The sequence below is a fragment of the Nilaparvata lugens genome, chromosome 8 (assembly GCF_014356525.2).
Source record: "Nilaparvata lugens isolate BPH chromosome 8, ASM1435652v1, whole genome shotgun sequence".
NCBI lineage: Eukaryota > Metazoa > Arthropoda > Insecta > Hemiptera > Delphacidae > Nilaparvata > Nilaparvata lugens.
The window spans coordinates 34,872,960-34,894,466 of record NC_052511.1 but is presented as its reverse complement, the minus strand read 5'-3'; the positions used below and the strand labels follow the sequence as shown (position 1 = coordinate 34,894,466).

Genomic DNA, 21,507 nt, shown 5'->3' with positions numbered 1-21,507 from the left:
ATAATTTTAAATCAATATCTAACTTACTGTTTCAAATACCTTACAAGATATTCTATAAATATTTTATTTTATTACTGTACAATGATGTACAGTAGTTGATTTAAAAACCGAAAATAGTATAATAGTAAATTTTAAGTACCTAATAGTCAAAGCATGGAATAAATAAATACCAGTGATTCTCTACTCTGTTGTCAAAGTTAGTAGACAGACTAACGTTGCCTATATTATATTGACACTATGGCCCAATTTCACCAAAGTTGCTTAAACCGCCGGTTTCGAAACTGTGGTTCCTGGCTGAACAGAAGTTTTGAATGCTGACGGATTTCACCAGCACGAACGAATGATCTTAAGGAAAGAGAAAACGCAAATAGACCAATGACTACCTCACGTGACCTCACTACCAACATAACGGTTAAAAACTTCTACTGATATTTTTTTAGTTATGTTTAGCGGAATTGTAAGGAGATAAGGTTATATTTTATCAACTAACTGAACACGTGACGTGGTCACGTGACGTGTTTACTATTTGCGTCATGTTAAAAGCATTGGTTAGATAGGCGTATTATTGACAGTTTCCATTCTGTATCTATTCTGTGGCTGTGTCCTTCTTGTATCTTGTCCAGAATCACCCCTCCTCAGCCTCAATACAATCACATAATCACATTGCAGTTTTGATTAGCTGTTTCATCTTTCCTTGGTTTGTGAAAAGAAAAGAAATCTAAAACAAATATCATGGAATCTATTGTAAGTATTATTATTTATTCATATTGGCCAAAGTTAATTTTTATCATAGGCTAACATTTTTTTATTCATCAAATCACCAAAATAGATTGAACTAGCCTTCATTACTTTTTTGTGCATTTCATCTAGAATTCCATCAAATAATAATCAAAATCAAATATCAAAATTACGTTATTGAATGTATAATCGAAGTGCCTAGATAGACTGTGTCAGCAGATCAAAATTGAACTATTATCCCAATTTCATATTAAGGTGTAATTTCATTAGGCTGGTCACTAACAACAGGACAAGTCTGTCGAACATGTCTATTCCGACAATTTTTGTCATCAGCAAAGAAACTTTTAAAAAATAATTCTACCTTAAAGTAGAGCAGCAAACGGAAAATAAACAACAAACATCAAGCACACAAAAACCTAACCTCAAACATTTTTGTTCTATGCCTTTTGCCATTGCCACTGACAAAATATTTGTATAGACATGTCTGACAGATGTGTAGTATCGTAGCTTCAGACAAGACACTATAAATAGGCTATTGCATTTTCGCAAAAAGATGTGTTTTCATACATGACTAATATGGACCTCACTATAGCAACTTGGGCATGCCACTAATGAACAACATCACTAGTCTTTGAGCATGTTTGAACAAACATATCTCTTCACTGTTCAGACAAGTTGTGTAGACCTGATAACTAGACCTGTCTAGTTATCAACAATAATCATTAGAAGAAAATTCAAATTAAATACTGTCGATCAGGCTAATTTTAAATTGTGGAATTTTTTCCAAAATTGTGTATCAGCCTCATTTGTCATGTTTATGATCAGGTCGGGAACTTTTTAATCTCGCCTTGCATATGAAATTGGTGTGTAAATAATTTAAATATATAAGCATATAATTTTAGGCAACATATCATGCATCCAATGCACTCACGTATCAGTTGTAATTGATAAACTTATTATAGCCATTTACGTTCAATGCTTACTTTACTTTGATAATAATTATCACATCATAATACCATGGTAACCTACCATTGTATTTAGACTGATTCCAATACTATCAACAACTTTGGTTGAAGCAGTTTCTTCTGGTTTTAAAGGTGAAGTCCGAGGGAATCAGAAGAATGGCTAGAAGACATGGCATCTGTTACTGTTAAAGAAGAAATCGACATAGAATATGGCATGCCCTGGCTTGGCAAGCAGGAGTTTCCGGATGAGGAACAGGTAACGTCATTTGTATAAAAAACAGTTTAAATTCAATTGATTTTCACAAGGCCAGGTTATTTTGAGCAATATTTGTATTTTCTCAAACAAACATTTCATGATTATTAACAATTGATCTTATAACTACAGTATTTTGTATGTGTATGATAACACTGCTATCAGTTTATATATACAAACTCACGTTTTCACATACAGGAACATTTTCAAACTTTCCATTAAAAATCTGTATCATGTAAGAGTTTTTCCAATGTTTTCAAGCTATAAGCTAAATTAATAAGTCACCATAAGCTGCATATGAATAAATTTCATTCAAAGCAATGAACAATTATTTTGGAATAACTTAATCAACAAATAATTACAATTATGTTTCAGAGATATATTTATCATATATGATATGATCTTTTACATATTCATTATTCTTTTTCAGGCTACTGATCATTGAATCAACATACAAAAATATCAAAAGTAGCACCACAAGTTTCAAGAATAAATAACATTGAATCAATGCTAGTTTTCAATTACTTTGAAAACATAAACTAGCATTAATTCAGATGAATCTGTGACTCAGAACGACGATTTAGATCCAAGGGCTTATTTCAGTCCTGGGGGACTCTGTAAGTCCAGAACTTATAAGTTAGATCCTGAGCTTGAAAACCGGCCCTTAGAGTACTTATAATCATTTTTTATTTTGTTTCAATCTCTTACATATTTGTCTCGCAAGTTAATAAATGAAAACAACAATAACTGTTCAAGGTGTTATTATTTCAATCTTAGCTTCAAAAACTTGATGGAATTAATTTTTAATTTACTGAAAGGAGCAAGAAGTGAATTGAATTGTGCAGTGACTGATTATTTTTGGTTGTGAAAATTAAATGTTAGGTATTAAAGTTTGCAGAACCAGTGGTTTGGGTTATGGGTGATGTGGAATGAGGTATGGACATAGCCTATCTGTATCAATCATCCTTGCTTGGATTTGGCACAGTATCTCATTAGAGTGTAGAACTGAGTATCGAGTTATATTTCAATTTTATTAGCTTTCAATGGAAACATTTTGCAATAGCTCTGAAATATCAGTTTCGCATGTAAGAAGTCATTCAATATCACTGGATTACATTTTTCATTTTTAAAAGATAGAAAAATCCTTTATCAAAATCTTCTTAAATATTTGCATTACCCATCTTATTTTTGCTCATTTAATAAGTTTTACTGTTTCTTATCACTTATTATTTTAATCCCCCAGCCCCAAATCAATTGAAATATGATAGACGTTTTCTTGAGCAGACTGTGACAAGGAATGCAAAGACCAACAATTCATCACTTTAGAGTTGGGGTTTTCACATCAATTTCAAATAGCAACCAACTAAATAATACAAGAGTTCATTATTTCAGATTTGTATCACATTTGCAGGTTCAGATTTGTTTCACAAATCCTACATGCAAAAAACTCTTGTCCTTCAGGTTCCAGATTCAGTTAGATACTACCAATAAGTAAAAGCACAAGTATTACACTTAGAGTTTCGCCTACACATTGGCCTAGTCGCTGGTCTTGCCATCCACACATTGGCCCAGTCGCTGGTCTCGCCATCCACACATTGGCCCAGTCGCTGGTCTCGCCATCCACACATTGACCCCACAACAAGTGACACATTGATCACACAAGTGACTGTTCATATGCGTACCCACACAAAAGAGAAGCCTTTCCAGTGTTCAGTTTGTACTAAAAGGTTCTCCACTTCTGGTGAATTGACTGTTCATATGCGTACTCACACAAAAGAGAAGCCTTTCCAGTGTACAGTGTGTACTAAAAGGTTCTCCACTTCTGGTGATTTGACTGTTCATATGCGTACTCATACAAAAGAGAAGCCTTTCCAGTGTACAGTGTGTACTAAAAGGCTCTCCAATTCTAGAAATTTTACCATTCATATGCGTACTCACACAAAAGAGAAGCCTTTCCAGTGTACAGTGTGTACTAAAAGTTTCTCCACTTCTGGTGAATTGACTGTTCATATGCGTACCCACACAAAAGAGAAGCCTTTCCAATGTACAGTGTGTACTAAAAGGTTCTCCACTTCTGGTGTATTGACTGTTCATATGCGTACCCACACAAAAGAGAAGCCTTTCCAGTGTACAGTGTGTACTAAAAGGTTTTCCACTTCTGGTGATTTAACACGGCATATGCGTACTCACACCAAAGAGATGCCTTTCCAGTGCACAGTCTGTGCAAAAATGTTCTCTCAGTCAGAAATTTTGACACGGCATATGCATACTCACACCAAAGAAAAGCCTTTCCAGTGTACAGTCTGTGCAAAAATGTTCTCTCAGTCAGCAAATTTGACACGGCATATGCATACCCACTCAGTTTAAAAAATTCAATTTCTTCTCTATCGGTGTGTTTTCTATGTTTTATGTTCCTGAAAATATTAAGCCTTTGTTTTTCAATTATCACCAATTTTACTTCATGATAGTTCATAATTTATACATTATACAGTTTATAGTTACATAAAGTGTAGTGTTTAGTTTATATAAAGTGATGAATGTCTCAGTTGAGTTATATTGTCAAATTCATTGTCCTAATAGATCAAATTTTGTTAGCTTCTTGAGTTCAGCTTGTTCTTGAATATAAATAAACTTTACTCAACTTTTGGTCCACAAACATCATCAAGTTCAATTGAATTAGAGTTAATATTTGCATATAGTATCAATGTAATAATATTGATGAATTACATATTATAAATGTTTCCTTCCTACTCATATTTTTTTGTACACTTCATTCCTTTCAATTCCTACATCCCATAAATCTGTGGAAACAAGCGTGATTTTCATTCATCTTTATAATAAACATTCTCAATAAAATATTATGTAGGTAGTTCATAAATAATTATGTCAGGAATATTATGAAAATATGAAATAAAATCATGTATATTATTATAATCACAATCTCATTTTATTTTACACATCATTGAGAATAATCATTTACAAATAAAAAATATATATAGTCATATACATCATTTATAATATATTATAATAAAAAAGAGTTGCAGGAACATATAAGCTTTCCGCTGAACTCTTTGTTAAATAAATCTATTCAAAGTCTATCTATAGATTTTTCAAATAATCAATACAAGGTTTCATTTCAATAGCTATTTGGAAAATTGGATTCTCACTCTAGTAACCAAAGTAAATCATTTCAGATCAAGCAAAGATCATGGTAAGTCACGTAAGTTGATTACTTACTAAATTTAAAAATAGGTCATTGTAATAAATACATCGGACTACTTCGAGATAGGCTGTTATAATATAATTTGGTTTCCAAGGATGTGGTATTAACTTATACAGTAGGTAAATAAGTCCAAAATAACTTTTCTCAAATATAGGAACATACAAATAAATTACAGTAGTTTAATTTGTCTCATCATTGCAGATATTACAATAAAATAAGATAGATGAGAAGATGACCCATCTGAATAAATCTTTATTGCACTAAAATAATATATTTATTTATAGACACAATCTTTGGTAATGTCTAGCTTCAATGTATACCATTGTATTGTTTGACTTGGAACAGTCTCTCACCAAATATAGTGCCAAGGTGCGATATATATATATATATATATATAATATATATATAATATATATATATATAATATATATATATATATATATATATATTATATATATATATATATATACATATATATATATATATATATATATATATATATATTATATATATAGTAAAGAATGTCTCAGTTGAGTTATATTGTCAAATTCATTGACCTAATAGATCAAATTTTGTTAGCTTCTTCAGTTCAGCTTGTTCTTGCATCTATTCTTCCCTCGGCTTGCCTATGCATCTTTTATTTTTAGCTTAAGTAATCCAGTTCCCAATCCCAGACTATTTTGATAATGACATATTTAATAGTGAAGTCCCCAGGCCAAGGAAAAAACGGGCAGGTTTGATGATGGGGCACTACACAGGGTTATCTTCCTCAACTCATCTGTCTCTAAATGTTTTTGAAATATATAATATTAGAAAACATTTTAGACAATATACTTCAAACTCCGGCACATTATTCCTTTATTTTCATACAGATTGTAATATTTATCATTATATTCATCAGATTTTTATGCTCTCTTATATGCTTAGAAAGTTGTCATTTATGTGTTATGGATATTAATGTACTATTTCTTCACAACATATTTGAATACTATGTATTGAAATAAACTCACAATCATTTCATTAGGAATGTTGTAAGAATTGAGTGTTACTAAACAACTTTTTAGGAACTGGGTACTGAGTGATTGAGTAAGGGGATTTTAATTTTGTTGCCAACCCTATAAAGGAAGTGTAGTTTTGGCCTATGCCAGAAAAGCACTAGGACTGTTGATTGATAAATGTCCCTATAATTGGCAGGTTTTAATAAGATGAAACTGAGCTTTTTGGTTTTAAATATAAGACTACCTATGTCCAAAGACTGCCTTTCACTATTATATTGATTTTATCCACTAGTTTGATAATTATGAATATGTTCATTGATATTTTATTGTTAGTTTTAGTCTATGTTTTGATTTATGGAATTCTAAGACTATTTTCAATTTTATTTTATAATAGTATAGTCTATGACATGTGAATAAATAGATAGATAAATAGAAAAAATTGATTCTCCTGAAAATAAACCTATGCTCACTCTTTTAGTTGCTTTCCGGATCTACTGTACTCGTTATTTTATTTTTTACTCTCATTATCACATACATCTTATAAATTCAAATGGTAGTCCTTGTGAAAAGTTGATGTCTATGATATATTTTTGGCTTGCAAGTGTAACCTCATATTTGTGTTGTTCTATTGATGTCTAACTTGACATTCAATTCATTGAAGGCCTATGTCGCCTGTATTCAACATTGACAATTTTTACATTGTATTTGACAGCTACCCTTAGCTCATAAGTGATATTTTAAGGCCACTGACGCCTATTAATTGTTCTATTGATGTCTATCTTGACATTCAATTCACTGAAGGCCTATGTCGCCTATATTAATGTACTCAATATTAACAACTATTTCATTGTATTTGTCAGCTACCTTTAGCTCATAAGTGATATTTTAAGGCCACCGACGCCTATTTCAATGTGTATGACATTGATTTTGAAACTTATTTATGTTGATGTCGACCAAGGCATTTTCACTTCTGAACTTACTTACTTGTGTTAATGTCGACCAAGGCATCTTCATTTCTGAACTTATTTACTTGTATTAATGTCAACCGAGATATTCAATCATTTGTATCATAGTGTCAATCAACATTTAACCATTTCAAATATAGAGCATTATCTACATTTCATTGTCATTTGTTACTATTCCCTTTTTTAAAATCATTAAGATTGAATTTTTCAGCAGTAACTTTATCATTGTATCACTTAAATTGTCTATTCTCAATTCAGGTATCATTTATAGTACCTTATCAATTATTGTCAGGCTTCAATGGTCATTAGTGTCATTGACCTAATTTCATTTAAATTTTGTATTTTTTCTAACGGTTTTATTACATGTTGTAATTAAATTTTTAAAGGTTTTATTCGATTTAATCTACTTTCTCTTGTTTTTGTATGTGGCCATCTGCCTATTATTTTATTAATATTAAATCTCATCTTGTTGACTCATTTTGTCTTTTATTGGCATACTTACCACACTTCAAGCTATCAGTATTTTTATGCACAGAATTCAGAGATTTATTTGTAGGTATTAATACCAACTATCATTCACAGTCCACTGCCCTGACTTTGGATTCTGTCAAAAGGTTAGGAAGTTTAGGTTTTGGTTTTTAAATGGTAATATGTTGATATTATTCGATATGTTTTGATAATTTTGTATAATTAACATAAATAACGAAAACTAAATACTGGACAATTTGAAATAGGTACTAGACGGAATGAGTGACACCCTAATTTTGGGCAATTCAATATCTTTGGAATCAACTAGAAACCAGCAATATTATTCTAAAAAATACTTTAAAATTATTCTATACTATCAAAATTATTATTATACAAATACTCTAAGAATAATTCGGTTAAATTCATCAGGCTGAATTGAATAGAAAATAGGCTAATTTGAATACTATCTCATTTTATTCATATTGTCGTATATCATCTTCTATAGACTATATATTACAAATTATTAATCACTATTTTTATTCTATAACTGAATTATTTTTTAACTCTAGATAAATTTGTGTGCTATTTAAGATGTTTCAGGAGGCTACAGTGCATCAATGCTGAACTGCATGAGATCGGCTATAGATGCTTCAATCGTTACATTCTTCCAAGACAGCCAGAGTTCACCTTTAACATACAACGATGTATTTTACATGGCTACCACTGGAGCCGCAATTGGTGAGTCCCCCCCCCATTATTCCATTTTTAAGCTAATCTTTCAAATCCTGGGATGAGATTAGTGCGATCCAGCTTTCAGCATAGGTAGTTATTTTCATCACACTTTGACTCTAAGTATATCATGTCTCACTTCTTATTTATAATATTTTTGTATTCAAATAGCTGATTAGTTTGAATTGTTTTTTCTGATTTCAGCTCTCGGAATGGAAAACAAAATAGGAAACTTCAAAGTTGGCAAGAAATTCGATGCTCTTTTGATAGACATGAGTGAAGAAATCTCGTTGTTCAATTCTGATGATTCATTGAGTAACAGCGAGATTTTTCAAAAGTTTCTCTATACTGGAGATGATCGAAATATTTCTTCAGTGTATGTTAATGGAGTTATGGTAAAGAGTGATGCAACATCAAACTGATATTCTTGAACAGTGCAAATTAGCGAATATCGCTCTATATTACAGAATTATTTTATATACCTACATTTTTTTTATAAATTGTTATATTTATGAAATTTGATTCATTTTTGTATTCTGGAATACAGCTTATCTATATATTATTTACAAAGAGGTTGAAAAGACACGCAAATGTAAATGAACCTCTATGTAAATAGCATCAAATGAAGTACCTACAACGAATTCGGATATCATTGAACTGGGCATTTTCCACATTAAATGAGATTTGATGAGGCATGAAGAACCTTTTGGAAACCATGAACTAAAAGAACCATGTCTAGTGCGAAAGTGATTAAAAAAGGGAGAAACTTTCATTACCGTAAAAAATCTCGATATTATATTTTCAATTAGTAGAATAATTTGTGTTTTGGTAGAACACTTGAGTTTGTCTTATACTTATGTCAGTAAAGGGTAATGGGAATACGTCGTCGACTGTGAAAGAGACAAGTAGGCTATGTGGTATCTCAAATGTTTATCAATTTCACAGAATTAATAGTAAAGGACCCTTGCGATCATCAGTAGAGAAAAATTCAAAAAATGAATACCAAGAAAGTCAGAAATAACTCCCACCCACTCAACGGAATGACGCTCCCCTCAGATTCAGCACCCAGACCCGGAATAAAGGGCAAAAGGTCGCCAATAGTTCTGTGGCCTAGTGCAAGAAATACCTATTTCATTTCATTATTTCTTTATTCATAAATTTGTACATTGTATACAATGAATAGTGTCGTAAATATATATCTTTGATTAGATACAATTAAAAATAAAATACATAACAAATAAAATATCTACAGAATACAACAATACAAAAATACAATAAAATTCAACTCATAGGAGCTGATCTCATTCATTCAAATATTTCTTCGATATTATAAAGAGCTCTTCCAGTTAAATATCTCTTTTACCTATGTTAAAATACCAACTTTCTCACAAATCAGCTTGAAATTTCAGCTTGTATTTTCGAACTACGGAATTTCGATAAGGAAATGCGAGTGCTAGAAGTGCAGAAGTACTTTACATTGGTAGTTCTGGCACGGAGTATGAATGGCAATCTAAAAGCCTATGTCTTCATTGGTAGTTTTCGCTCTCTTCGAGTGGAATAACTAAATCATGACATTGGTAGTAAAAATTTATAACTTTTTATTGCTTAGGACATTGGCACTTCTGGAACTGAAAATAATCGATATTAGTGTATTAAACTCATTAAAAAAAAAACATTGGTAGTTTTTGAGCCACAGAATTATGTGTAGTAGATACCCCGGCCAAAAAATGCCGACAGGTGTTATGTAATGAAACCTATAAATGAGAAATAAGATATCCCACATAACTGATCGACTTCCAATCGACAAGGTGACAAATACGATTGAATGAACCCACGTTGGGTGAGGGAAAAATAGAGCCAACTGGAGGGAAAACTTGAGTGGAAGAATCTACGCTAGAAGAAAGTAAGGGTTTATTGAAGAGGCCCGTGTTACATAATGAAATGGACGCATCTTAACATAAACAACTAATTGTGAACAAATACTAACCACATCCTGGCGTAAAAGAGGGAACTGAAATGGCGAAATGAAGGAGGGAATTGAATTTCCTTTGTTCCCCTAAAAAAGATAAATTTGTATTGTTATCCTTTGTATATTTTTTATTTTTCCTGTGATAAATTTCTAGACGGTGTAGATAGATGTAGTGGTGTGTATCATAAATGTTGAGTGAGGAACTTTGACACACTGTCTTGCTTGTTGCTCTCCTCTGGGCAGATCTGTCTACTTGTCAGATCAAAATCTAACAGCAGATACTATTACAGATTATTATTCAACTCATAGAAATTTATGTTGCAAGTACTTCAGGTGATGCTATTGTACTTACAGAAAGGTATGGTTGCGTGTGCGCAACCTTTTGATCTCTCTGTTTATTGTTATCTCAATATAACCTTGAAAATAAAGAAATATATAGTTATATAAAAGATAAAGAGTTAAACTTCTCGATATTTTAAAAATTATTCCTGTTTAACCTTACATAACCAGACCTTTTTTATAAATATAATTACTGTCAAACCAGCTTACAGGATAAGCATTTAACATGAGTTGAAATAGAGCTAAAATAAATGAGTGCTAATACAAGGGCCCATTAAGTATGCATTATTATATCATCAATGATTGTGTTCATGGGAGGTTGCGGTACATGTACGATTTCGACCAAGGACACGAAAATGCGTTCGGTGGGAGCTTTTGACAATTCAGGTACCGGTCGCCATCTTGGAACAGAGTGGAGTGGTGCATGCTCACTTGCACCACGTACATGCTCACTTGCACCGCTCGAAAAGTATGTTCCACAAAACCGGTACCAGGATCAACGCTTCTTATTGGTCGAGAGTTAGAGTGTTGGTTGTCTGCTGTTTTGTTAGGTTATGTATTGACATCCAGAATCTTTAGACTAAAAAAGGATGAGGCGTACAAAGTATTTTATTCATTTGATGAAATTAATAACAGGATAGTCGAAAAGCAAGAAATTCATTCATTATTAATTGGCTGGAAAGTTTATTATTTTTTAGCTTTATCGACTATTCTACTAAACTAAGATGTGTTTATGTTATATATTAGTCGGAATACTATATTTTGTTGATTTATTCCTAGGCTAGGATCTATCCAGATAAATTTCTGGATAGTAGACATAAATCAAGAAACTTCAATTATTAACATTTTGCTAATATTCCATAAAACGTTTTATTCATTAACACTAATTGCATAGAAAAAGTAGTCAAATTTTCATTGATGACAGCACGAGCCATCATTAATTATTTAAAAAAAACTTCATAGGAAAAACATGATTAGCCTAGTGCTTCTATAAGAACTAATCAATACTCCAGCTTTGTTGTGATAAGATAACATAGGTCTGTTGCAACCTACATAAAAGATAATATTGGCTTGGACAAGCTTGTATAATAAATTTAAAAATATATATCTTTTCAAATTATAAATTGATAATTATTATTGATTCCATAATAATAAATAATAGCTGAAATGTTCATATTGATAACACCTTTATTATTTTGTCAACACCAATCTGTAAACGATTATTTCAAAAGTACGCACCAAAAACGGTGAACCAGAATTCGATTTTCGTTTGGTGGGAGCATGTAGTGGTGCACCAGTCACGTGGTTTTTGGTTACTGCTCACTTCGCCGAAGCCGTACATGCACCGCAACCTCCCATGAACACAATCATTATATTTAGTAGTATAGATGTTTGGTTATTGTTAGTCATTAAAATGATATGGGTCCAATAGGGAATCAAATCTTTGATGAAAGTTGATTTGAAATAAATTATCAATTTTAGCAAAATATCAAAGTTAATTGGGAAACATTGGAATTCAATTTCATCAACTTTGATTTTTCTGTTGGATTTGAAAAAATGCTGAATGTTACATAAGGTACTGTTGAACAATTATAACTTCACGGCTGATCAAATATTAAATTAGAAGGTATATGAAAATAACAGACAATATACATTGTAAAGTTTTATAGAAATTCCTCATAATTATCTAATCAATACAAACAATTAATTCAAGGGGAATATTTACAAGCTGTATACAAATAGTCTTGTACACGTTCGAATATTATATTGAGATATAAAAATAGTACTGAATTATTACATAGATATCACAGCTTTCCTTTGCTTTTAGTGTAAATGTCCATGTCAGCAGTGTACTTTTCCTTTGACTTCTTGTACATGTCGTAGTATATCTGAAACATGAAAATGAGGTTACGCTTAAATAAGATAGTTATACTGGATAAGATATCTGGATTCACCAATTTTCGAAATAAACAATTTCGGGTCATACACCATCCTGTGGTTCATGCAATTTGCAGTAACTATAATTTACTGATAGGCATTCTTATGTGAGAAAAGACGCGGACATCTGTAGTCTAATTATAATAGGAACAGTGGCCAGTGGCGCTGCTCAATGAACCCTCTGCAGACAAGGACAATAGTGACATCCACTAGACCTGGTAATTAGTAGCGGCTTCTCAAATTCCGTCCATTGTCCCTGAGAAAATGGATTTGCACGCTGCTATGTACCCTACCTGTATGATAACGTTTTTCAGCTACATATAGAGGCCACTATTGTAACTGAGTGCAGGGTGCTTAAGCTCAGCAAAACATCCTGCACTCAGGTATAACAGTAACTTCTAATAGCTGGGAATGCGGAATTGGAAATGTCCGGAACTAAAATGAACGAAATTTTTAATTTCGCATACCCGCATCAGCTACTATTGTTCCTGTTTGGAACAATGATTCACTTGCCTCACGACAGTCTTCAGTCGGCGCAACAGGTGGTACTCGTATGCTTGACGAAAGCTAATTTTTCAAATAATTGAGACTGTGAAAGCTCTGTATAATGAGCGTCGTCGACTCCGAAAGCCTGGCTCTATAATTATAATAATACACTACTTATTCATCCCGATTAACTGACCTATAGAGAGATTCATTTCAAGCCAGTACCTGATCGACATTGGTTTGCTATTCTTGTGTGTCATTAAACAAAACAGATTGCTGAATCTTTTTCTACCTTTGTACTGTTGCCAAATCGTTTGTTGACTATGAAGAAATAACATATTGAACTACCAAAATATTTTATCCCAATAATAAAACATAATAATATTTACTTTCATCCCAATTATTATGAAAATTTATTTTTAAATCATGGGAAAAATATTTTCTTGAAAGAAAAATATTTGAAGTGGAGTTGATATCGATCTAATAAAAGCTATTAATTGCTAATTCTGGGATTCGAGTCAGTTGTATAATCTTTTTTTTATATAGCTGGAGCTAATGAATAGAGCTAGTCACTAGTCACTATTCTACTAGCTAGTCGCTGTTCTAGTATTCAATCGACAATAAAATGATTCATGATTTGAATCATCAGATTCAAATTCTTTTGAATTTGACAATCGGCTATACTGGAATAAATTGAATCACAGCTATCTAATGCCGCATCTAAATGTTGGCCCAGTCGCTGGTTCAGCCTACATTTTATACAATGGCCAATGAAGGCAAGATACACACAATAGTGGCAGACAAGTGACCTTTTTGTCGGGAGTGGACAGCGAATTCCACTTGTTGGCCAGCTGCTTGGTGAGCTCCTGCTTGGTGGGCTCCTTCTGGCCGCTGCTTAGAATGGACTCAAGCAGCACAGTGCGCTGCTCCTGGCAGTACTGGAAGAAGGGGTTGGCTGGCCGCTTGGGTGCGTTCGGATCACTCGCCACTTTGCCGCTCTTCTTGGGCGGCACGGGCGACGGCGACGGAGATGCCTGCTGCTGCGACGACAAACTGTCCACCTTCGACTTTTTCGACGAGTTGGCAGCCGATGGTGTGGACACGCCCTTTTCAAACGTCGACGACGATGACGACTGCTGTGCAAACAGATGGCAGAGATATAAGTCACAAACATTATAAACTATTAAATTGGTTGGAAAATATTTGGGAGCAATTGAAACTAAATTATAAAATCATAGAGAATATATAGTATAAGAGGATATCCCATATGGTATAGGTAGTTTATGTTCCACTTTTTGTCAACTCAAGCCGATTACTGTCTATTATAACTGTTTTGGGCTTGTGAGAGTGTATAAACGGCACAGTATGAGAGACTACCAGCGTCACAGAGCTTCACGACAAGATACTATACTCTCAGTACATAATTACTTAGGCCTGAAAGGGACATACGCAGCAGAGAAGGGATACAACGGCGGCGAAGTTTCCGTTCTAAATCGGCCAGCATTCTCTAATTTCTAGTGAGTATTCAAGCGCTCATGATAAACTTATGGAGTTTCCTCTCTGGAAGCGTTCAGTCGTCTGACTCTAATCGACGAATTGGCAACTGCGCTTCTACCTTTGACTCTATCCATCACTGTAATTGGCTGATCTCCCTCCATTTCTCTGCGCCGCATATTCATCCGGGTCAGAAGTAATTTTGTACGGAGTATAGGACTATTACTTGGCTTAACATTGAAAATTGCAACATTAGAGCCCTAAACCATGGAATATATTCGTTTGTTATTGTTTCTCTATGATAAAGACACAGTGGAATGGGGAAGGTAGTTTCAAGCATGAGTGTTTAAAATAATGCATAAAATAGAATAGGTCAAAAGCTCAAAATATAGTGGAACGGATTAAATGAAATCAAATAACTAACTTGGATAAGGTTATTTTTTCAAAAAAGAATAAATATCCCTTGAAATTGATGTCATGAGATAGACAATATGTTGGAGAATATATTCTCAAAATTTCATGAATTTAATAAAGTATAGAGCTATTTGAATGTTCAATTATTATAGGAAATTACTTGTACTATTTCTATACTTTTTATATAAACACAATGAATTAGTTTCGAGCAATTATGCAATTTTCAAGTGCCTATTTTGTTCGAAAATCTTTGTTTACAAAAATATATAATATAAAGAGTATCAGTATTTTCTCAATTCTACAATGGATCTGCCCTAAGAGTTGAACTTTTGACGCTCATATCGTGAAAAGTAAAAATAAATTAAAAAACTTTTTCTAGAAATGTGTTTTTATTTAGGGAGCTTTAAAGTTGTAGCTTAGTTTATTCCATTCTAAAGAAATAGAAACCACCGTACTGTACATAGGAGTAGTATTCATTGCAATTTCGGTATAAAATATCTTAAGGGACTAAGAAAAATCATCTTGAGAAGTTTTTTTTTATTATGATAACGTTACGGTAATTACTAACTTGTTGAATCTTTTCTATTATTTTGAGAACGTTACTTATGGATGAAATAAAATACCTTGTTTAATTTAGTCGTTGGAACTGTCCGCTCACTGGAGATGCCTTTCAGTGGAGGGTCAATTGGTTCATCCAGTTCAAGCGGTAGGGACGCGGTTCTCCAGTTGTCAAGGTGTTGATCAAGACGGTTCATGATGAATCTTGAAAAGAGGCCATAATTGAAAAGTTATTAACGAATAGAATCACTTTAAAGAAAAAAGCATGTTTTTCAGTTACATTATTATTACTTATTAATCAAAATTACAAAATAAATTTAAATAGATCCTCCTGACCCACTGTATTTCCAACTAAATAATGTGTAAAAATACTATTTGAATAACAGAAAAAGATGATAAGCTGAATGATGAGTAATTCATCAATTGGAAGTTCCTGAATAAATCGCATCCCAACTCTCAACTACACTACATGCTAAAACGTTACATGGATTAATTACTTCTGTAACAGCTGTCATCAATTATTAATGTATTACCAGGACCTCCTATATACTGCCATAGAGAAGCAATAGCGTGAGTAGATATCCCATGGTATAGGGCGTTTATGTCACAGCTTCTACTGTTATCTCAAGCCGATCACTATCGATTATTGTCGATTTTTACTGTTTTTAACGGGTAAGAGTGTATGAACAGCACAATTGAGAGACTACCAGCGTCATAAAGCTTCACGGGAAACAACTACGTGGACTATCGGCTTGAGATAACAGTAAAAGTTGCAACATAAACGCCCTATACCATGGGATATCTAGGCTACTTATGCTATTGTCTCTCTATGATACTACCTATATAGGAAGTCCTGGTATTACTGATTAAAACTAGACTAGTGTCCTCTATTCAACTTGTCTATGTTTTGTGAATATTTAGCCAATATTTATTTCAGATTGATGAAACTTACCGTCTTTCTTTTCGAGTTCGTCTGAGAAGCTTGCGTACTTTTTGTATTCGGTTTACAATCCTTTCATTGTCCTGTAAATCAAATCAAAATTAATTTTTGTTAACGATGGATGGGCAATACGTTGTATTTTTTACTTTAATTTAAAAGTTTTATTTGAAGATTTCAATAAAAAGTCACAGTTCAAAGCTTATTATAAATTCCAAATAGACTTACTCCAAATACCGATTAGGTTTAGATAATATTAATACAGAACGGGCCATCAGGTTTTTAATACTAACACGATTCCTTCCAAAACCTCAACTTTTGATTATGCAATTAACTTCATTTTTTACTTTCCTTGCCCTATTACCATAGGTAAGGAAAGTATTGCTTTCCAAAAAAAATTATGGTACCCTAATTTCAAGTTTTCTACATGTTTCAAGGTCCCCTGAGTCCAAAAACATGATTTTTGAGTATTGGTCTGTGTATGTGTGTGTGTGTGTGTGTGTGTGTGTGTGTGTATGTCTGTGAACACGATAACTCCATTCCTAATTAACCGATTGACTTGAAATTTTAAACTTAAGGTCCTTATACCATGAGGATCCGACAATGAGAATTTCAATAAAATTAAATTAAAAATGGCGAAAAAATGGCGGATAATTACTAAAAAAACATGTTTTTCACGGTTTTCTCGAAAACGGCTCTAACGATTTTCTTCAAATTCATACCATGGATTGCTATTTATAAGCCCTATCAACTGACATTAGTCTCATTTCTGGGAAAATTTCAGGAGCTCCATAATATTCTTGAGAAAAATGGCGGATAATGACTAGAACACCATGTTATTTACGGTTTTCTCGAAAACGGCTCTAACGATTTTCTTAAAATTTATACCATGGATAGCTATTTATAAGCCCTATCAACTGGCACGAGTCTCATTTCTGGGAAAATTGCAGGAGCACCGTAATATTCTTGAGAAAAATGGCGGATAATCACTAAAAAACCAAGTTTTTTACGGTTTTTTAAAAAATAACTTGACCGATTATTTTCAAATGCATACCCTGTATAGTTATTTATCAGCTCTATCAACTGGCATGAGTCTCCTTTCTGGAAACTAATGGGGGGTCCACCCCATCCTTGAGAAATGGACTTAGTAACCTCCTTCTCGTGCATGAGGTAGGTAGGTAGGTAGTGCAGTTCATAAAAATAACACATAGTCGAGATATTTCATCTGTAGAACAGCTGTTTTGACGACTAAAAAAATCATCGAATTTCACAATTTACACAAAGAAAAAGTAGCCTACTCTGAAAACAATTATATTATAGCCTACACATAATTATACAGATCGTAGTTTCAAATATGAGCAAGGAAAGTTGTGTGAGTGTACCACACCAGATTTTTTTATTATGATTAAAAAATAATAATTAAATGTCAATAATATATAGTAAAATTGAATTTTCTCATTCATTTAGGTTATGTTGATATTTCTAAGGAGAAGCGTTTTACATCAATAATATTCTGTATATTCTATCAAATGATTGTTTCGATCAAAATGTAAAAAGGTAATAGGATTAATGTATTTAACTAACCTGCTGAAGTACTTCACATCGGTCAAGTAACAATTGATATTTTCTTCTGTGGACATCTATTTCATTTACCTCATCATCAGAATCTTCTGAGCAAGACTCAGATCTAGCTAATATCATATTATGGTATAGGACTGATTATATTCACAAAGATAAATTATTTTCCATAAATGATGAGGTCATAAAACATGAAAAAATTAATGATAAAGAGGAAATAAAATATTTTATTTTAGTGAAGTTAATTGTGATCCTCAGACAAATTTTAACAAACAAAAATGACAGATGTGAGATCACTGAGATGTGAGGTTATGTTACACACAGTGCCAACGTCAATATGATAGATATATGAAAAAAAATAAAAAACTTTGAACGATCCAATAATATTATAGAGGTTTTCAATCAAAAAGTTCGAATTTAAACCAATAACTAAACAAAAATATAACTAAACTAACTCAATGAAATCGTCTTGGAGCTCACTTGAACGCAATTTTTCTTAAAGCATCAATTTCGAAATTGCTAATTCTATGTCGTAAGTGTTGACCGTAATTTCATGTTTTTGAAATATTGCAATAATAAGGTCCACTTTATAAAGGCAATGAAAAAAGATAGGGAAGCTGTATTTCCGATTCTCTGCCGTCTTTCTGCTTTGCTACTGACTTTTATGAAAGACAGATGATACAGCTTCATTTTATGTTACATCAACTGTTCATTCTTTTAAAACATAATAGATTTTTATTTGCCAAGAAATAGCTATTCATATATTAGAGGGGTAAAAGCAATCTCTTGCTTGATCAAAACAGTTATTGCGCGAGATCTGGGGATATGGGATTATTTAAATAATAATTACTGTATAAAATAGTTTTTCTTGTTATAAATAATCACAATAGTTGTCAATACTTTCAATATCAGCATGAAACTTGAAAACTAAATCTAATATATTCGAGCATTTAACATAATAACTTTGTCTGTGGAGATGGGGCAACATAATTATAATAGAGTGTTCAAGTATATTAGTGTTTACACACTTCCAGCAACAATAAGCTAATGAAATAGGTTCTTGGAATACATAGTTGCCCCATCTCCATAATTAACACTAGTGTAGCAAGCCATACTATAGCCTGCAGGAATTCTATGATGACAGTGTGTTCTGCAGGGCCAACCAATGACGACCACGCAATCAATGACGACCATGGCGCTGTCGCGCTACTAGTGGGATTTCTACAAGTATTATGTATCAAATAAGTAAGTATCTTGTACCCTCGTAAAAATATACCATTGCCATCAAATTGTCACCCCGACTACTTGACACCTACTGGACCGAAGGTGCCAACTAGTCATGACCGTAACTTGACACATCAACACCTCGCACCCTCTTGACAGGGTGTCCACCCAACTATAGTGAGGTCCATGTTAAAATGACAGTATTTTATCAACTTTGGATTTGCTATCCTTGTCTATTATTCGACAAAGCTGGTGGTACTATCCTTTTCTAGGTCCACAACGATGCCAATTATGTTTTTTACAGTGTAGAAATATAATAATTAATTAATGCAGAGAATCGGCATCGCTATTCTTCTAACAGATATTTCGTAGGGTTATACAGTTCAATTCACTTCAAATTATACATCTAGTTATTCAGTTTCTCGAGCTTAATTCAATAGTGAAATTATATTTTTGATTAACTCACACTCTTTTTATTTATCTTGAAAAAACATTCCTAAATCTTCAGTTCACCTTCTCGCCTATAAAAGTGTAAATCCACCTAACGGTACACGATGGTTCGACCGAATAGAGGCACACCGAAGAATGAGGTCAATGCTCCGAAGCCAGCTATTTCTGGAGCATTGTCCGAAGAGACCCTCCTCATTATTCGACAGCAAATCGAAGAGTCTGTCCACAGTGCTGTATCAATGGCTGTGAAATCTATTTTCGAGGAACTTCAGGCATTGAAGGAGGAGAACAAACAGCTGCACGATAGAATTCGTGAGCTGGAGGTGTCTTGTCACCTGAAGGTCGACGACCTCGAGCAATATGGGCGCCGACATTCTATACGTATTTTTGGGATCCCGGAGAGTGACAAAGAAGACACGGACCTGCTGGCGCTCGATGTCTTTAACAAGAAGCTGAACGTGCCTGTGACTTTGGCGGATGTCAACCGCTCGCATCGCGTTGGAAGGCGTCAACCACCTCAACAAGGGCAAGCTAAACCCAAGGACCGACCCATCATAGTTCGACTCTGCAGCTACCGGACCAGGAAGATGATCTTCGATGCTAAGAGGAAGCTGAAGGGTTCCGGCGTCACCATTCGCGAGGATCTGACTACGGAGCGCCTCAAGATCCTCAACGCTGCGGCCGACCGTCATGGGCATAGGAATGTCTGGTCATCGGACGGGAGGATCAAGATCTCTATCAGCGAGGGAGGATCCAAGAGGGTCCACACAGTCGAGAGGATGACCGACCTTCAAAAAATAATGGTAAATTAAATCATTTCAGGATTCGATTACTAAGGTGCCCTTCACTACAAAAATAGGAAATTCGTATTAAAACATTTCACAATAGATATACCTTGGCATTTTTCATGAGCTGGCTTTCTGTTCTATAAATGAATCTTTCCACTGCTATTTATGATTATGTATGAGGCAATTATTTCAAACTAAGGAGATCCACATTTGTTAATACTGATTAATAATTTATCTTGATATTAATTCCCAAAACTACGTTCAATGCATCAACTACTATACTCCAGAGGGTACTTAGAGAATCATTATCTCTATTCTTACTAATAATTATTACATCTCTTACCAAAATTATTTCCATAATTAATAATTTTCGAAATGCTGAATTTCAAATAAATTGGATGATTAACATACGTTATAGATATGGATGTAATCTATAGGTAAAGATAGTAATCTCTTCTATATTAGGTGTACATAATGATATCTCCTACTGTTGCCACAGCTCGAGCAATAGAAGCAAATGTGTGAAGAATTATTGATAGAACGGAGGGGTGGGTAGTCTGTTCATATGCTTATATAGGGGCTGTGTTTCATTTAATGTTATCTTAGACATTCATCACTAAAATATTACAGTTCTCAATTTACTACTTTTATTGTTATTGCAACTCCCAATAGTTAATTATACTTCTAATACTATATAATATTTTTCACACTTCACCGTTCAATCCTATTTAAAACTCATCTAAAATAATCTAGCACTTTCTCCATCGTCTCCTCTACTTCTTATTTTTCTTTCTAATTTCTCTTCTTGATCTTATATTTATAATGATTACTTGAATATTGTTGTTTGCGATGATGATTATTATTCTTTTCTATTCTTCTTCTTCTTCTTCGTCTTCTTCTTCTTCTTCTTCTTCTTCTTCTTCTTCTTCTTCTTCTTCTTCTTCTTCTCTTCTTCTTCTTCTTCTTCTTCTTCTTCTTCTTCTCTTTCTTTTT

General features: G+C 33.3%; 3 protein-coding genes and 1 long non-coding RNA gene across 5 annotated transcripts; 3 read left to right on the top strand and 1 right to left on the bottom strand.

Annotated features, from left to right (window-relative positions):
• The first annotated feature begins 526 nt into the window (after positions 1-526).
• LOC111051662 lies at positions 527-3,340 on the top strand. The gene is made up of 3 exons (XR_005572049.1): positions 527-744; positions 1,836-1,959; positions 2,387-3,340. It is a non-coding gene; the product is annotated as an uncharacterized LOC111051662 (long non-coding RNA).
• A 160-nt stretch (positions 3,341-3,500) lies between these two features.
• LOC120352713 (zinc finger protein 2-like) lies at positions 3,501-5,315 on the top strand. Its single transcript, XM_039434636.1, has one exon. The coding sequence runs from the start codon at positions 3,631-3,633 to the stop codon at positions 4,321-4,323; it is 693 nt and encodes a 230-aa protein (XP_039290570.1). The 5' UTR covers positions 3,501-3,630; the 3' UTR covers positions 4,324-5,315.
• Positions 5,316-7,768: 2,453 nt separating this feature from the next.
• Positions 7,769-10,834, top strand: LOC111051661 (guanine deaminase-like). The gene is made up of 3 exons (XM_022338206.2): positions 7,769-7,787; positions 8,202-8,348; positions 8,544-10,834. The coding sequence occupies exons 2-3, from the start codon at positions 8,228-8,230 to the stop codon at positions 8,759-8,761; spliced, it is 339 nt and encodes a 112-aa protein (XP_022193898.2). The 5' UTR covers positions 7,769-7,787; positions 8,202-8,227; the 3' UTR covers positions 8,762-10,834.
• Positions 10,835-12,297: 1,463 nt separating this feature from the next.
• On the bottom strand, positions 12,298-18,624 carry LOC120352712 (non-histone protein 10-like). Of its 2 annotated transcripts, none has more exons than XM_039434634.1 (5): positions 18,059-18,624; positions 16,490-16,560; positions 15,603-15,741; positions 13,881-14,207; positions 12,298-12,536 (listed from the first exon to the last, which is right to left on the bottom strand). In XM_039434634.1, exons 1-5 carry the CDS (start codon positions 18,173-18,175, stop codon positions 12,453-12,455), a joined length of 738 nt encoding a protein of 245 aa, XP_039290568.1. In that variant the 5' UTR covers positions 18,176-18,624; the 3' UTR covers positions 12,298-12,452. The 2 variants fall into 2 exon arrangements, with proteins under 2 accessions (XP_039290568.1, XP_039290569.1); XM_039434635.1 differs by having other exon boundaries at positions 13,881-14,204; positions 18,059-18,375.
• Positions 18,625-21,507: the final 2,883 nt, after the last annotated feature.

Bases quoted from the DNA above. Each gene is read 5' to 3' on its own strand.
- LOC120352713 (XM_039434636.1), top strand. From the start codon at position 3,631: ATGCGTACCCACACAAAAGAGAAGCCTTTCCAGTGTTCAGTTTGTACT.
- LOC111051661 (XM_022338206.2), top strand. From the start codon at position 8,228: ATGCTGAACTGCATGAGATCGGCTATAGATGCTTCAATCGTTACATTC. The intron at 8,349-8,543 runs GTGAGTCCCCCC...TTCTGATTTCAG, and splicing joins TACCACTGGAGCCGCAATTG to CTCTCGGAATGGAAAACAAA.
- LOC120352712 (XM_039434634.1), bottom strand. From the start codon at position 18,175: ATGATATTAGCTAGATCTGAGTCTTGCTCAGAAGATTCTGATGATGAG. The intron at 14,208-15,602 runs GTATTTTATTTC...CTGTTTGCACAG, and splicing joins CAACGACTAAATTAAACAAG to CAGTCGTCATCGTCGTCGAC. The intron at 12,537-13,880 runs GTCACTTGTCTG...TTCATGTTTCAG, and splicing joins TGTCCACTCCCGACAAAAAG to ATATACTACGACATGTACAA.